Here is a 17,500-nt window from a genome sequence, read left to right as displayed (position 1 = left end):
TAATCCTTTATAATCGTGTTTTCGGCTTTAATAGTCGTGCCTTGTAAAATATTCTTTGGTGACGTTCTTGGATTAAAACGCTACCGTTGGACTCAGGTTCCGAGTGTTGTTGATGCCTCTGGTAACAGATCATGTCCCGGTATCCCCGCAGCAAGACAGTTCCCTCAGGTTTTCCCAGGCCAAAAACCTATTATCACACCCACCTTGTTTGTTAGCTAGACGTATTGTAAGGTTAACAAGTTTTGGTCTTGGCACGATGCCCCGAAAAAAAAGTTAATGGCACGAAGCCGTAAAGCTTGGTTTTCCGCAAAGCACTCACAAGCGGAATTAAGAACAAGACGCCAATGGAAACACTGCGTAACCTTCAAATGTTCCTTCTCGTAGCCGGCTCCAAGTGATTGCATGGACTCTGGTGGTTTCCTTAAAACTGAAACCCAGGCTTTAAAATTAAAACAAAGAACAAATTCTTTATTTTTCAACCACTCACACTTCCATCTTGTGGAGCATGATTTCGATTTTCGACTGTTGTTAACTATAAACGTTTGTTAATGCGATTGCAGTAATAGTACAGAAATGAGCTTGAGTTTGTTGAAGTTGATTTCGTGACTTTGTTATGAATAATTATAACTAACACAACTTATTTTCTAAACTGCGTACCCAAAATAACTTATTTATGCTCTAAACTCACACTCATAAAACACACCAATGTGGTACAATAACAATGAATTTATTGTAAAGGAGGAATAGGTACAGCAGTGCCCATAGTATTCGACGTTAAAATGACAGACTTATATCCCTATATTCATCGGCACAAAGAGCCGCGAGTCGACTCAGTATCACGAACATATTCATCCTTAGCTGAGTCAGACTTCCAACTGCCATGAACTTTAAAGAGACGAGCTGGAACATTCAGATTTGCAGCTGCTGTAGCTCCGCCGGACCTAAAGCTGTGATTACTAAATCCACAAGAGTCAACTCCAATAGCTTCTAATTTTTCCTTGAGAATTTCTGGCGCTCTCCCGGGCGAGAGGTACTTAGAAAAGAGCACGTTATTCTTAGAACGCTTATCACACCCAAGGGATCTGAAAATATAGCCTTGCGAAAACGGAGGAATCCTGGCCACCTCTAAATATTTATTAAGGTAAGTACTGACGGGCATGTGAACTTCCCAGTTTTGGCAATATACACCCAGGAACCCTCCCTGTACTTATCAGCATTGCTGACTTCCACAACTTGAATCTTACGAGTCTTCAGTGAGAATGTTAGACCTTCTAATACATAAAAGCTCAGAAATACGGAAAAAACCCGCATAGGCAAGTACACACATGCAGACAAACCTAACTTCAAGCAAATTTTTACTGCCCCCGTGCTTAAAAATCAAGCCTATGATTTCCGGGGTAATGGGCTCCGCCTTTTTAACAGGCCCACGAGGAATACGACTTGACGCCTCAGCAATCGATTTAACAAGAAACTTGTCGCAAAGATTCACATCTTCAAAACCTGCTAATTTATGAACCCAATTAATTGCATAAAGGGCGCTGTGAATAGTCGAACCACTGAGCGACAATTCGAGCAAATGATTGAGGTATAAGGAAACTGTAATGGGTGTAGCGGGGAGAAACGAGGAGTCCCTAGTGTGATTTGAACACCAAGCCTTAAACTTACAAAAAGATCTGCAATTAGTAATAACGGTACTGTCAGCTCTTGCATTAAAAGCAGAGAACAAGAGCTTCTTGCAACACTGTGTGCCACAATTCTCAGCAGCTGCTGCTAGAACATCTGGCGAGGAAAAACAGGAAAAAATTAAAGGTAACTGAAGCAAATAGAAAACGACAAGAAAAACAAAATAAACGACAAAACTGGATCGAGGGGGTCCCAGAACAAAACCCGCGTCGTGAGGGTCCAAGTGGTCCCTCCTGAAAAAAACGAGGCTAGAACAGCTAGTCACTGAACTGTCCTAAAGTGAAGATGAATTCGTGATGAGCGTATTTAGATAATATGAAAACTCCACGTTTTAATCTTGACTTTTTGCCTCAGAGTTTCACAGCGTCGTGCTATTTCCTAAGCCTTAATACGGGTTTCTACGCATTACGTCTCAATCCACGTTCGCTTCGAAATTCTCTGAACTTTCTTGCGAAACTTCCTTTCCGAACTTCACGAACTAACTCACATACTAATTCTCAAAAGAGTAAAATTGAAAGTACTTATTCAAAAAAATGTCACGTGCACGCGAAACTTGTTACATCAGTCGGATTCTACTGATATATATATGTTATTTGCCGGCTTACGGTCGGTCCGTATGGTGAAAAACTGTGAGCTCGGGCTTGAAAATGCTGCCCGAGGCCTGCCCGTAAGCCGGCAAATAACATGTTTATTTTTTTTTTCCTGCAGTAAATTGGTTTTACAGATTACAAATGGGTTTGTTTACGCAACTCTTGTCATTGAATCGGCTTGCGCGCCGTCTACTAACGATTTGTAAAAAATATTGGCAACGAGCGAGTAACTCAGATAGTGAACAAAGAAAGATGTATTAAAAAACAGATTTTTTTCGGACTACTTTGTGTTAGTTGCATTTATTTCACCAGTTGAGTTCTCCAAAATTGTTTTTGCGGTGTGAAATTTCGTGCGAAGTTTGAACTTTTACTACAAAAACAATTTCTGTCAGTCGTTGCGTTTAAAATCACTTCGTCACTTTTCTACCGTAAATTGCATAGCAGAAAGCGAGGAAATTCGTTAAGTGTATTCCACAGAAATTCTTCTAAATACAGCAACGATCAGAGGGGTAAACTCGACTGAAATTGACTCAAATTTTACGGCGAGAGAAATACAGGATTACGCGCCATTACAGCGCCAAGCTACAAACAATTAAGCAAACTCTCACAACTTCAAAACACTCAATTGAATTTACTTAGAGTGACTTTCCTTGCCATTTTAAAGTGAACAGAGATAAACTTGTGTTGATTAATCGTCGATGGATGTGTAAAAAGGCAAAAGATTGACGATTACCGCTAAATTTTAGGAGCGAAAATTAGGCAGCGGGAAAAAAACCGGCCCGTGGGCCGTATCGTAAAAAGCTGGACCGGTCACGTGCGTATGATTAGCCAATCAAATTCGAGGATTTAGGATTCCGGCCCGCTAAGATGCTTGAGAAAAAATAATCTAGAATATTCGCTGGATGTTCATCTGACTTGTCAACTGTTTGAATTCACGTGCTAGCAGGCGTTCTTAAAATATTTTCAGTCGACATGCATACATAAGACACGACATAATACGACAAACAAAAGACTCCGAAAAACCCGCCCAAATGTGTTACGCATTACGTAACCAAAAATACCAACGAAGAGAACGCAACGAGCATAAATACATTTATACTAGTCGTGCAGCATTATAGACCAATTTCGATATATTAAAATTCAGCCTAACACAATAGACCTCAGTGCGAGGCTCTGGGGAATAACTACAGAGTTTGTGGGGTTTATTCCCCAGGGCCTCGTGCTGAGGTCTATTGTGTTAGGTTGAATTTTAATATATCGAAATTGGTCTATTTAAAGGTTGTTTTCCAGAATGACGGTGCAAAAAAACGAGTAATTTATTACGTGATAAGCCTGCCACTTCGTCACAAGGTTTCGGCGTACTGATTGAAAATTTCGCTTTGGCTTTTATCAGCTTGGAAAGGTAACGCAGCAATTTGTTTGTACTTCTATTATTCAGTTACATCGTAAAGGTACATGTGTTATAACTTTAAATTTCGGTTGTGCGAAACATTTTGCCGGCTTTTTAACTTCTCGGCCGTTTATACACTCTGCTGCTCAATGTAAGAGTGTTGGAAAATAGCGGCCTAGTTAATAGATCAATGAGCTGGCGATTTCACTGGAATTCACTATTAACATCATATTTACAGTTTAAATAGCTTTTAAATTTCAAATATGCTCTCAAAATTGTCACTAGTGCAGTCCGCAACGAATCTTTCGTCACTTGAGTAAGTTATATGCCTTGTTTGTTACCTTTTGTTGCAATCTAGACGTATTGAAGGCTTAACAAGTCATGGTCTTGGTACGATGCCCCTCAAAAAGTCAATGGCATAAAGCTGTAAAGCTTGATTTTCCGCAAAGCACTCACAAGCAGAATTAAGTACTAGACGGCTATGGAAACACTGCGAAACCTGCACATTCCGCGGCTCTTTCTAACTTTCATTGTTTGCACGGACTCTGTGGTTTCCTTACTAGTGAAAATCAAGCTTTAAAATTAAAACGAAGTTCAAACTCTTTACTTTTCTGTTTCTTGGAAACCTAAAGGATCTATAAGAGACAGAAGCGTTTGAAATCTTTGACCACGCTCATTCTAATCTCCGACAATTGACACTATTCAGACACACATTGTTATTATTTTCCCCCCGAGATTCAGAAGTGGGCTCTACTTTAACAACTTGGCGAAGTGTGTTTAATCCTCTGGTGTTGACTGTCCATGCCAACAGATGACAGTGCTTGTAGCAACTGGAATTTTCTTTGCGTCTGAGTTTTCACACTTCCCTGTTACCCCTGGGGATTATGTAACCCACTCATTAATACTTAAGCGATCATCGTTATGTACGGTTTTGTATTCATTTTCGTCAGTGCTTGTTAGCCGCTGGCAGATACGTTTTACTGGTTTCTACCGCGTTTTCTTGGTTGCATTTCACTGTTGTGAGCTTTGAAGTATTAGTCGAAGAGTTTATCCTGTTGAACAGTCGCCACAGTTTGTAAGTTTAATTTACTCCGTTATCAGTTTTTGTCGTTATATTTTTGTACTTTAGTATTTTGTCTCGTTTATTTTTCAGTTGAATCGCACACACCCATAATTACGCTTATTCACTCTCGCGCTTATGCGCACCATGATTAAAACCTGTGCATTCAAACTGTGACATCGATTTCTGTAGCGTTTCTACCTACAGTGCTCTAAGCCATTATGTTAGCAGCCATTTTTTTTTTTTGGATGTTGCTGTTGGTATTCAAGTCGAGATCTGAGTCTTTCGCTTTCTTGCTGGCTAGTTTTTTTCCGTTAGAGTAAAATCGATTCCTTACATCTGAACTTTACTATAATCTTAAGTGGAGCGTTTTGATTGTGGAAATATTGTCTTGAGTAATTGTTATCCCCATGGACTTGCCAACTCCTTAGACAATGGCGTTCGAATCACTCTCTGCAGTGACTTGACTCCTGTTATCCCCGGACAATCTCTCTTTAGCTGGGTATTGTGCGAAAAGCTTCTAGCGTATTTTTCTCAACTGGTGCGACATCCTCTAATGTGGTTTATGTTTGTAGAGTGCGTAGTGAGCTTTTTATTAGTCGACTTGATTTGCTTCAGTAAATAATAGTAAAACTGATTTACTGTCAAACCAATACCCGAATTCGTTAATTTCTGTTTGTTGTTGTTGTTGTTGTTGTTGTTGTTGTTGTTGTTGTTGTTCTCCCAAAAGCAAAAGTGTAAACTATAAATTCTTCCTTCATCTCTCCTGTCCTACAATTAGACATGACTAGGCTGGAGGCTAACTCGAAAACCTAACGTTTCATTTAGCCTCCAGTCTCATTCAAACAAAACTATAACAGTTACCTCATCTAAAGCATACTACGTATATTGAATAAACTAAAAATGTTATGATATTTATATCGTAGATTTGTCAGTTACTCTTGGAGGAATGGGGCTGCCACTGCTCATCACTCTGTTGCCACTTATGCTTATCGGGATCACGCTGTCCTCTGCCAGCAACGCAACCTGCACCGGCGGCCTTGGATGCATTATTGCGTGTAGTGCTGAAGAATGTTCGCTTAAGTGCGTCAGAGGAGGATGCGACATGACCTGCTCACAGAACCTCAAATATTGTGATCAACTTTGCACTGGTGGAGGCTGCGACAGTAAATGTGATTCTAAAAAGTGTAGGCTCAGTTGTGCTGGAGGTGGATGCACCATGACCTGTCTAGCTGGCGTAAAAGATTGCCATCTAATCTGCAACGGTGGGGGATGCAACCTCAAGTGTGATGCCGAAGACTGCACGCTAGATTGTCCCGGTGGTGGATGCACCAGAAGCTCGTCTTCTGCCAGTAAAGCTGGAGTCTCAGCCGTGTTATTTTTTGTATATGCATGGGTTACTGTTGTGTAAGACTCGAAAACTCGTTGATTAAAGTAATGAATTCGCGTATGGTTTTGCGTCAAACGGTCCTTCTCGTTAGTTCAACATATTTTCTCATGAAATTTCACCTTATTGGGGTGTATCACTGTCAACATTGAAAGAGAAGTGTTGTCGACATTGAAGAAGAACTTTCTTAAAGAATAGGTGAACCTTTACTGGGGTCATTGTTTACATTTTTTCTCATTAAAGGAGAAGATCATTCCCAAAACGTTCATTTTTTTCTCAACGCTAATAGAAACCTCACACTAAGTTTAGCCACTCACCGAAGTTTCAGCCTCTAAACTGCAGGTTTTCCTTACGAAATTCGTAAGCCCAAAATTCGACATCGTTGCAGCCATTTTGAATAGTACTCAGCAGCCAGGCCACGTTTTTCGTGACGTCATTCCGTCTAAGAGATTTAAACTACCACTCTAGGTTACTGCCAGATTTCATACGTTAGGGAGCTGGAATCGAGTATCGTTCTTTTCCGGACGGAAGTGCCGCCATTAGATATAATAATGAGAAGGCACACTGGATGGCACTGGAACTGTGCCAGTGCTTTATGTAAGAAAAATTTTCGTACAAAAGGTGTTACTAATTACACGTTATACCGTCCGACCCTGAACTGCGAAAGGCCTACACAAAAGGTCATATGAACGAGACTGTAAACTGGTAGAAACTTGTAACTTGCAGTGCCCACTGGACCACAGGAAGAAAATCTAAAGACCAATTACCAGACGTAATTTGTACGTCGGAGTATGCTGAAAAATTAGCGTAGTAGTACTCCTAGAAACTAACTGTCGAGCTGAAACGAAAACTTACGTCTGCAAGGAGATTGCTGTCTTCTGCGTCGTCTAATGTGAACCGTACTCCCAGAAAAGCGCCTACGAGCAGGACGCCACTTCCTTCGCCTCCGGTTAAAAAGAGACGAATTTCATCGGAGAAACTTCATGAGGAAAATGTCGCCTTAAAGTGCCAAGTTGAAACCCTGACGAAAGAGCTAGAAGAGAAAAGGAGGTGTATTTATAGTTTGCAACAGGAGCTTACAAAACTGCAAACAGAACTGAGTGATAATTCACTGTATTATCAACAACAGCTTGCTGCAATGAAAATGGCAATGGAAATGAAAGAGTTTAATTATGAATCGCTCCAGCAATTCCCCCATAACATTTTTTTTATGACTGGTGTAACAAAAACTGAATTTGATTGTCTTTTTGAATGTGTAGAACCTTTCCTGAACACAACAATTTATCCAGACTTCAAAGACAGTGAAAATTCATCACATCTCAGGACACTAGACAAGAAAACAGAACTCCTGCGTTTTTTAACAATTTGCAGACATGCATTGCACTTTGGGTTGATAGCTTGGATGACTGACACCAGTTCATCAACAATGTCCAGGATCTTTGTTGGCTGGTGTGTGTTTCTGAGTAGTATTTTTGAGTACATTGAAATGACTCCACTTCCTGGATTTGTGGAGAAATATATGCCAAAAGACTTTGTACAGGCAGAGTACAGTGATACTGCAGTCATTGGTGATGCAACAGTAGTTTGGATTTCTCAGTCTGAGAATTATGATTTGAACAATATTACATTCTCAAGTTACAAGAACCATACAACAGGAAAGATATGTGTATGGACAGTGACAGCTGGGTTCCTTATCCATTGTACAGATGCATATCCTGGAAGTATAAGTGACTCAGACATAACCGAACAGTCACAAGTACTAGATTATGTCCGTAAAGGCAAGACTGTCATGACTGACAAAGGGTTTAACATAACAGATTCTTGCCATCAGAGGAGTCTTCTGCATAAAAGGCCCCCCATGAAATTTAATTCACAGTTTGATGAGACAGAAATTGTTAAGAATTTTGATATTTCGACTCTCAGAATATATATCGAGAATTATATTGGTAGGGCTAGAGACTGGCAAATATTGAACTGGTGCTGGCCAAGTATTAGAATTGATTCATTAGGTTATCGCTTTCAAATCTTTGCACGTATTGTTAACATGGTAAAGAAACCTGTTGGACCAAAGAGATAAATAACATCGCTGTGTAAAGTGTTCTGAACAGTTGTATAGAAAAATTGTCCACCAAATGAATTTGTATTCACAGTCTCAGAATGTATTGACAGTCCAACAGGACAGTAACAGGACATCATTACTTCATTGTTCATCCATTAAATTGATTGAATGAATTTGTTTATCTGAACACAACTTTTTGTACCTGTTTTGCCATACAGTTTACCTACGACCTAAAACTGCGCAATGAGTCAAAGTTAGGTACATTACCCAAAAGCTGCTTTCCCAGCCCAGTGAGGTGGCTATTCATAATGCCACTCAGTAACAACCTCATGCTTAAGAATATGATCTGTAATTCCTTTCATAACATCAATCAACAGATTGTTTCTTTTTATGAAAAAAAAAATAGGGCATTTCTTTTCTGGGAGATAGGACTGTAAGAAAGTTATCTGTCCTCCAGTGCAACACATTTGGAAACTTTTTATCACCATCCTGACTAGCTCCATAGTTTGGATGACTGGGGTGTCTGAATTATCCAAAGCTTGACACAGGAGAACCTTTACGTTATAATATAATACAAGAAATATTAATAGAAATGTGGATTTTAAATTTTTCTCCAGATATTGGTAATGCACTTCCCCTTTTTTGCCCTCTCTTCTTGTTAGCAGGCAAGGGAACATTAAGTTTTAATGAGCTCATCAATAAGCTTGACAGATATGTATCTGATATTATCAATGACATTATTGGATGGAATATTTAAGTGACTTATTCCTTGCTCTGCATGTTCCCCATTCCAATAATGATAAAAACGTCTGCTTAATAAGAATAAATTAAGGTGAATAATTTAAGTCACCAGTGAGTTCAGAGAAACTCTGAAGAGCTTCCTTTTCATAGCTGTTGCCTCTTTGAAAGTCCTTAAATTTCTTTGGTCTGCAGATGCGTTCATCTACTTTATTATGAATACAAAACCATGATGAATCAAATTCCCTGTTTCCACAGAATCCCAATAGAGATGGCAATTTACTGGCAGTAATTACTCCTACACGGGTTGCTAGCCACTCTGGGGTACCCTGAGTCACATCAATGTACTGGTTGTTTCTCAAACTGGGTTTGACTACATTTAACTCTGGGATCTTGACGGTTATGATCTCATCCTGTGACTCTGTTAGCAAATTTAGCAATGTTTGAGTTTTTTCGGGACAAAAGAAATTTTCATCACAGACAGAGTCTGTAGAAGTGTAATGATTAGTGCTAATATCTTTGTTTGATCTGTTGGCATATCTGAAGAAAGCAATGCGTGGTGCCAGATATCTTCACTCTCTGCTGTAAATGTTGGTTTAAGCATACGTTCATCATTAGTGGGAGTTTACTTTGCATAGTCATGCTCTTTGTGTATAATTTCACTTAAATAAGCACTTCTGTATGATAGGTGGGAATACAACCCAGATTGTTTGATTCCATATTTTTGCAATGTCTGAAGAAAATGACTTGATACGTCCACATTACACTTTGATATTCCACCTGATACTTTAGAGCTCATTTGTGAAACGTCTCTCTTGAGCCAGTCACTTTGGTCTCTGCAAGAGTCAACCTTTCACTATGAAGTAGCAACTTTCTTTTTCTGTTTTCTTTGCGTATTAAGCACTTGCATTGCTGATATCGCGTTCCTAAAATATTTTAACCGAATATGACAAGCAGTCGTGATTTTTGATTTGCTATCTTTTGTTGGTCGGTGCCATTTCTGTAATTTCTGAGTACATGTCAACGACAAAAAGAGCTTGGTAAAATGTGTCAAATGCTCGAGCTGAAGAAGTGTTACAATGACATGACAACAAAGACCACATTTCCCTACTGGGCACTCGCAAAAACCCTTAAGAGGAATGTTGTCGACGAAAAGGAGGGTAGCTGTCCGAGTTACTTCCGATGAAAAACTTTTCAAAATGGTTGATTTGACGAACAGTTTGTTGCCATCCTTGAAAGCCTTTATAGTTCTCATTCTTCTCAGAGAACATTCTTTGAGCCTTGCGAAACTGCCCGATCATTCCTTGCCGTTTCCATGATTGGTATTTTTTGATGGCTTCCTTTTGAACTTTCGAGAAAAGCAAAGTGTCGCACTTCCATCCGGCTGTAGGTGGTGGAATATACTCCCTTGAAAGAGCTGTTGAAAATTTGTACTCTTTACAAATGCTGTTTACCCTCCTGTCAAATAAGTCTTCGTCTTTTAGTGGAAGCAGTCGTTTTATCAGTTCCTTCTTCGTTCCAGATGTTTTAATTTGCAGCTCTTGACAAAATTTCGCCAATGTTTGGCTGTCGAAGGATTCAAGAGAATCATTTTCATGAAGTACTTTTTTGACTCCTTCTACACTGAAATTTTTCGCTTCCACTGCCATTGTTTTTCCTCCACTTCCGTCTGGCAAATGCTTAACTAGTTTTAGTCCCCCACGGTATGAAATCTGGCAATTGCAACTATTGAGCCGTATTATTTTCAGCCAAACATGCTCGAAACTCCGAAAATGATACCAGTGAAGATAGTGAAGTGGACAATCGCATGGAAAACAAATTTTGCTGACCTTGTGAAGGATGCAAAGTCAGTTGCAGATTTTTCTCCTTCCCGCCAATTAGCAGGGCAGAGAGCGGATTAGCATGGCAGAGAGCGAAACACGATACACGAGCGCGGAGAGCGACCATGAGCGCGAAGCGCGAGACGAAAAAAATCCGCCTGTAGTCACACCATTGTTTATGCTCTACCGCCCCCTTGAAATGATTGACATGAAAGAATGAAAGAGAACCATAACAATTCAATTTATTGGCGAGAAAAAATGTCTCAAGTAACCAATTTACAAATATATACATATCTTTTTAATTACCGATAAGAAAGAACATCGTGACACCATTTTCAAGTTCCAATGCAAAAAGATAAACTGTCAGAAAATTCGCTCAAGATTAACATACTTCGTAATTACATATGCAATGTCACGCAAATAGTAGGTTCGATTGTTTAGTGCATGAAATGCTGCGCGACTCGGGCAATTTCAGCAACTTTTGAAAACACAAGTGATATTAATCCTTAATTTTACGAGGACCCATTGCGATTACTTGTTAATGAAATAGAGGGGAAAATACTGAATTTCTGAATGCGCTTTTGAGTAATCAGTCATAGGAAGCCATTTAATGTTGACAAAGCATCAATCACCATAAACGCACGAATTAGCTGAATGAAAATTTATTTTTGCACAAAGATACTAGTACCAGGACATTGACAACCAGGCCTGCTAACAAACTTTCAGCTTTGAAAATATAAAGTTAGTGCTTTTTGAAACAAAGTTAAAACATTCAAAACGCTTTCAGATAACTCAGAATCTGATTCTTCGATGAAGATACGCTTGCCTGTATCCTCGCCTTAGATCATTTGTGCTCTTCTAAACGGCATCACTCCCGGCGATGTTCAAGGTGACGCTGCAGTGACTGAAATTGTAAACATGGCCAGGAGCACACAAAGATGCAGTGGAATTTGCTGGATAAACTTGTCTTAAAGCGCCTCTTGAAGGAACAGGACCAGTGTTGTCAACAGCTCGTGAAATGATCTGCTGCTCTCGTTCGTCTCTCGAGTCGTAATCGTCAAGCCCGTTGGCGGATGCGTGGCCTGTGATATTCTTTATTTCACACTTCGGAATACCACAACTTTTCAGCTTCTTTACCACGGTTTTTCTTGCACTGTGGTTGGTCAAATTCTTCTCGGGACACAGATCCTGCAGAGGTGAGTTTTTTTCATGATTGTGTTTATGGTGTTCTTTCCCATTGTTGTTTTCTTGTACCAAACGCTTGAAACTGGCTTTAGTGTAGCGGCTAACATAATTTTTTTGGCAAAATTGTTCACTTAGTGATACAAGGATGAAATTTCACAGAAATGTTTTAAATTAAGTATTCTTTCTTTCTGATCGATTAGCCACTTCAAATTTGGCGGTATAACACTTTTTTTTTAACAATTTACTAAATAGGTGGTCTTTATCTCAACATGGCCGCCATTAACTCTAGGTATAGAGTTAATTCGCAGTCTTATACAGGAGAAGTTGATGATGTTGCAGTACAAAAGTTCATTGTCGAGCAAAGAAACTAAAAAAATACTATAGCTGAGTAGAAAACGTTGGCTGCTGGCAAAAATGTCCGCAGGCTATCAAGAGTCGCAGAAGGAGCAGCCTTTATCATGGCCAGCGGAACATGTCTGTAAGTATTTTAGAATTTTGTACTTAGGTTATTTCGATAATAGATTTTAGTTTTAACCCTCATATATTACTTGTGCTTGGGTCAAAAGGTTGACATATGTTTTAAAGGTTTTTGCCCTTTAAACCTTTCAGACGATTCATCTCAAATATAGGTCTTCACATAGAAATGGCTGCTCTGAAATTGATAGAGTCTTTACTTCAGGACAGTGGTTAGACAAGTGCTCTTGTTGAGGCAGGAGTTGCCTCATCTGGTACTTCAGAATCTTATCTGTCAGCCTCAAGTATTACCAGATCTCGTCAAGCACATCATATCACAGCATGTTGTCTATACAAGCAGCGGCAAGCTGCATATAATAGCTATAGCAGAGATACATCTTAAAGTCCACAAGGTGTTCTTGATTTCGAAGAGTGGTGTAAGAAACAAAGACTCGAAAGTCCACAGTTCGCATTTCGTTTTAGCTCTAGAGCTAACCAATCTAACATTGGTTCGTTCATTTAGAGAAGCCAACTTTTGCCTGTATCGTGAGAAGCTGGCAGAACTTTTGCCCTATTTCTTTGCAAACAACAATGTGAATTATGCGTGGTGGCTTTAAATTCACCTCAGAGATATGATGACCATCGATCAACAACATCCAGAAGTAGCAAAAATCTTGCAAAGAATTCTCGTCAATTGCAATCGACCAAGCCCACGAACAAAACAATGCAGTCATCAAGGATGATGGAGAAGCGATAGGCTTGACAGAGGACCCTACAGCACTCTGGAGGTGGATGATAGCTGGACCAGCGGTGAGCCGCCTAGTCGCTCGCTACGAAGAGGTTGCGGAAACTTAAGATACAACAATCAGTAGCAAACATCACGAACAAGGCGGAAGTGCTCAAATAGCAGTCTGAGAAAGTGGAAAAGCTATTCACAGTATTTAAATAAATGGGCAATCCTTTTGAATAAGAGTCTGCAGACCTCCTTGTGTAAGACAAAAAGCTAAGGACATTGCCGATCCGGCTAATTAAAGACTTGTTGCAACTCACTATGGCAGAGGCAAAGATCAGTTCTAATCCTTCATTGAAGGACTGAAGAAAGATGAGCACACCTTGTTTTATCAAATAGAAAGACGAGATCACTTTCTTCAAGCAAGAGGAAATTTCCAGTGCCGCCAGTTCCAAGGAGAGGACACTGAAAGAGGACTGTCACCTATTTTCCCAACTTTTCATTTCATGTTAAAGCAGACAGTGTGATTTGCATGATTTCTTCCAGCACGAAAACCAGTCAGCTCCAGCTTTCCTCAGTGACAGTGAGAAACTTCACACATGTCAGAAATCGCAATTGGTTTAGATACTTGAGTTTAAGACTTTGATGCCAAACACAGAACCAGAGGCAGATGCAATCATCATGGATGGATTACTGAGCTCTTGTCAACTCCCAGCCCCCACGTACATCAAAGACATTTGATGACTACGCCAATGAGGACATCCTTCCAAGAGTTAGACCATATTCTACCAAGTACCAAAGGGTTGACATTGTGTTTGATGTGTATAAGGAGTCCAGCCTGAAAGTAGAGGCACGATCCAAAAGGGGCAAAGGGATACGAAGAAGGGTTACACCGACCAGCAAGACTCCCCAAAATTGGACAAGCTTTCTGAGAGATAACAACAACAAGACTGAACTTTTCCATTTTCTTGCAGATCGGTTGTCCGAAGCAGACATGCCGTGCTTGGAATACGCCTGTTGCAATCGCGTAATTGCGTTAGAAGATTTAGCACCATGTATGCACAAAGAGGCAGACCCACTTATTTTTGTGCACGCATGAGATGCGGCAATGGACGGCAGTAAGGCTTTAATAATTAAGGCAAACGACACGGATCGATGTGGTAGTTATTGCCATGTCTGTCAAGAAATCCTTAAACGAGCCTGGTCTTGAAAAAGTGTGGATTGCATTTGGCCAAGGAGGAAATTTCCGATTGATTCCAATGCATGAACTGGTAAACACAATCGGTCCAGAGAAAGCCAGTGGACTCCCATTCTTTCACGTGATCCGACACTGTGTCTGCTTTCCGTGGCTAAGGAAAGAAGTCTGCATGGCAAACATGGAATGAGTGTAAAGGGGTCTCGACCACCTTCACCAAACTCAGTCATTGTGTGACATCTCTTGACGACGCTGATCTGCAGAGTCTAGAGCAGTTTGTAGTGGTCATGTATGACAGGTCCAGTGCAGATACAAGTGTGAACGATTGAAGACTGAATTTCTTCGCTCGCAAACAGAGGCCGTATGATGCAATACCACCTCAGTCTGCCCTCAGGCTACATTCAGAGCATGCTGCCTACCAAGGAAGAATTAGCTGGGGTCAAGCCACTCTCCCTCGACCTGTCACAAAAAGTCCAGCTGATTGGGGTGGAGTAGGCGAGGTGACACGTGGCAGATACTTTGGACTGACATTCCATCAGTTGCTGCAAGTTGTCGAGAACTAACCAGATGTGGCTGCAGGAAGGACTGTTGTGGAAGGTGCAAATGTCTTCCTTCTGGGCTGAACTGTACAGCTTTGTGTAGCTGCTTGTGTGAAAAGTAGCTCCGCCTGGTCATCGACTATAGTAGGCATGCAATTTAAATTGTATAGCAGCACTATTTGACACTGTTACGAAATCAAAAGCTTGTTTGAAAAGCTGTTTTTGAATTAGCCAGCTAGAAACTGCTGGGCGTAATGAATTGCTGTCTTGAATATCAGAATTCGCTTGAAGTAGGCATGTAATGTAACTTGTGTATTTGAAACATTTAAAAAAGTATTTAAAAAAGAATTGTTTGGGAATTACCCAGCTAAGAAACTTCTGGGCGTATTGAATTACCGTACTGAATACTGGATAGGCAAATAATGTAACCTGTATATAACAGTACTATGAGATCATGAGCGCCTGTTGAAGAAAGAATTCTTTAGAATTGTTTGGCCATTTTCAGAAACTGAAAGATGTATGGAATAGTCAATTGTATCTAAAGGATGCTAGCAGTGAAACGTTGTAATCATGGAGTAATAAACTGCTCAAATTTTGCTTCAAGATGAGTTGGAAGTAAGGATATTACTTAAAATGGCCGCTATTTTATCACATCGTTCCCATTTTTAGCCATTTTGAAAAAAACTCTTGTTAATGCGAATTTCAGGTGGCTAATCGACTAGAATAAAAGAATAGACAATTGAGAATGTTCCTGCCAAATTTCATGCTTGTATCACTAAATGAACAATTGAAGCTGTTAGCCGCTACACTACTTGTAGATGACAGTGAGGTAAAAACGGACCGCTTTTCTTCATTTCGCTTGGTCGCTTCTCCAGATATCGTTTGAACAACATGACGGGGCACGTTTTCTCATTCCCTCTGGCAAACGTTTTGGAGGTGACTAGTCTGGTTTTCGCGCTAGGTTCTCCCTGTCTTGTCTAAGTTGGACCTTCGGCAAAAGTTAGAAATTCGTTTCCTTCGTCGTCGCGTTGTTAAGCGAAATCTTGAACTTTCATTTGGTGGTGTTCTTGTCGCCCCCCGTAGGCCAAAGTGCAGAGTGAGCAGCCACCACATGATATTAAGTAGAGCTTGTGGAGTGCCTCCTCCAAGCTGGCCGTTCTGCCTGAGGACTTCTTCCTCTTCTTTTGTCAAACTTCTGGATCGGTTTGGTCGCTTTCGGCGTCGACAAAACCTGGATCGGACCGGACCGGATCACGGATCGGATCACGGATCGGATCAAGGAAAAAAATTCAAAATTTTGTTGAGCAAATTGCACTAGAGTGACTACTGTGAGCAGAACGTTTTATTTCATTCAGGTGTGATATTCCTTTATTCTTTTATAATATCAAACCAACTGGGAGCTGGTCACAGATGAATTTTTTTCAGGCTGTTTGGTTTTGATTGCGATGATCAATCATGTCTTCATATCTTTCTCCGCAGTTCAGATAAATGATATTTCGTGTATTCACTTGCATCAAAGGTAAACTGTCATAAAACGAGTCAGTATGGTAATAATAGGACAAACGTATGAATAGAAACACAAAAACTAAAAACACTAAAAAATTAAACACCCGATGATTTCAAACAATTTCCGTTTTTGAGACAAGTCTATACTTTTACAAGATGTGAGTTTGGAATACGATATTTCGCACTGAAATAAAACGAAACAAACCATTTGTATTTCAAGGAAATATAGCTCTTTTAAAAAAATTCTGGGAATAACATCGATAGTGTGAACGATAACGCAACCCGAGAATAAACAACATTTTAGGAGTTACGTCACGATTTTTAGAGTTATTTTTAGGGTCGTAAAGAGTTGCCTTTAAATAGAATAAAACCTTAAAATGATCTTGTTCTAGGATAGAAAACACTTTAGAGGCATGAACAAATCAAAACGGAATGAGGATCGTTAAGGATGGCAAAGATTAACGGGGATTGCAAATGACGAACTTGAAAAACTAGGCTAGTTTTTTCAAGATGTGCAAATCGTGACCTAGCTCCTTCAAAGCAAGTCATGTCCTTAAGCTTTCGTACGTAAGTTTTCTCATTAACTGTAACGCCAGCTGTAACGCTCACATCTGACACGAAAATGTAGCCGAGAATTAGCCACTGATAACAATTTCAAAAACGAGAAAGGGAGGTTCACGCAAGCTTCGAGCCAACTAACTTTCAAATATACCTACATCTGCCTGTTCATTACAATTTAAATTCGTCGTAAATTAGGCGCTTATGTGGCTTTTTAAATGACCTCTTGTCATTCTCTGTAATTAAGATGTCATTGCGTCAAATTCGAGATTCTTATTTTCATTTAACATATTTTAGTTTTCCACTTTTATTTTTTATTTATTATTATCTTATAAACGGTTTGATTTTTGTTTTTGATTTTTTTTTCTTTAAAACTTTGGTTTTTTTTTTCTGTGATCCGATCCGTGATCCGATCCGTGATCCGATCCGTGATCCGGTCCGTGATCCGATCCGTGATCCGATCCGGTCCGATCCGGTGCGATCCAGGTTTTGTCGACGCCGGGTCGCTCTCCTTTACCTTGCTCTCGCAGTTTCCTGGCCTTCCCTTCCAGGACTTTTCTTGAGTCAACAAACTCCCTATCTCGGATGATAGACTTTGGATAGGCTT

General features: G+C 40.0%; 1 protein-coding gene and 1 pseudogene across 1 annotated transcript; one reads left to right on the top strand and one right to left on the bottom strand.

Annotated features, from left to right (window-relative positions):
- The first annotated feature begins 3,436 nt into the window (after positions 1-3,436).
- On the top strand, positions 3,437-6,173 carry LOC149110873 (uncharacterized). The gene is made up of 2 exons (XM_089291758.1): positions 3,437-3,675; positions 5,650-6,173. The coding sequence occupies exon 2, from the start codon at positions 5,673-5,675 to the stop codon at positions 6,132-6,134; it is 462 nt and encodes a 153-aa protein (XP_089147884.1). The 5' UTR covers positions 3,437-3,675; positions 5,650-5,672; the 3' UTR covers positions 6,135-6,173.
- Positions 6,174-8,535: 2,362 nt separating this feature from the next.
- On the bottom strand, positions 8,536-11,046 carry LOC149110872 (uncharacterized; annotated as a pseudogene).
- Between the last annotated feature and the right edge of the window lie 6,454 nt (positions 11,047-17,500).

Source organism: Orbicella faveolata, unplaced genomic scaffold (assembly GCF_042242905.1).
Source record: "Orbicella faveolata isolate gen_17 unplaced genomic scaffold, um_ofav_v1 contig_24, whole genome shotgun sequence".
Taxonomy (NCBI): domain Eukaryota; kingdom Metazoa; phylum Cnidaria; class Anthozoa; order Scleractinia; family Merulinidae; genus Orbicella; species Orbicella faveolata.
This window is presented reverse-complemented; position numbering and strand designations above follow the sequence as displayed.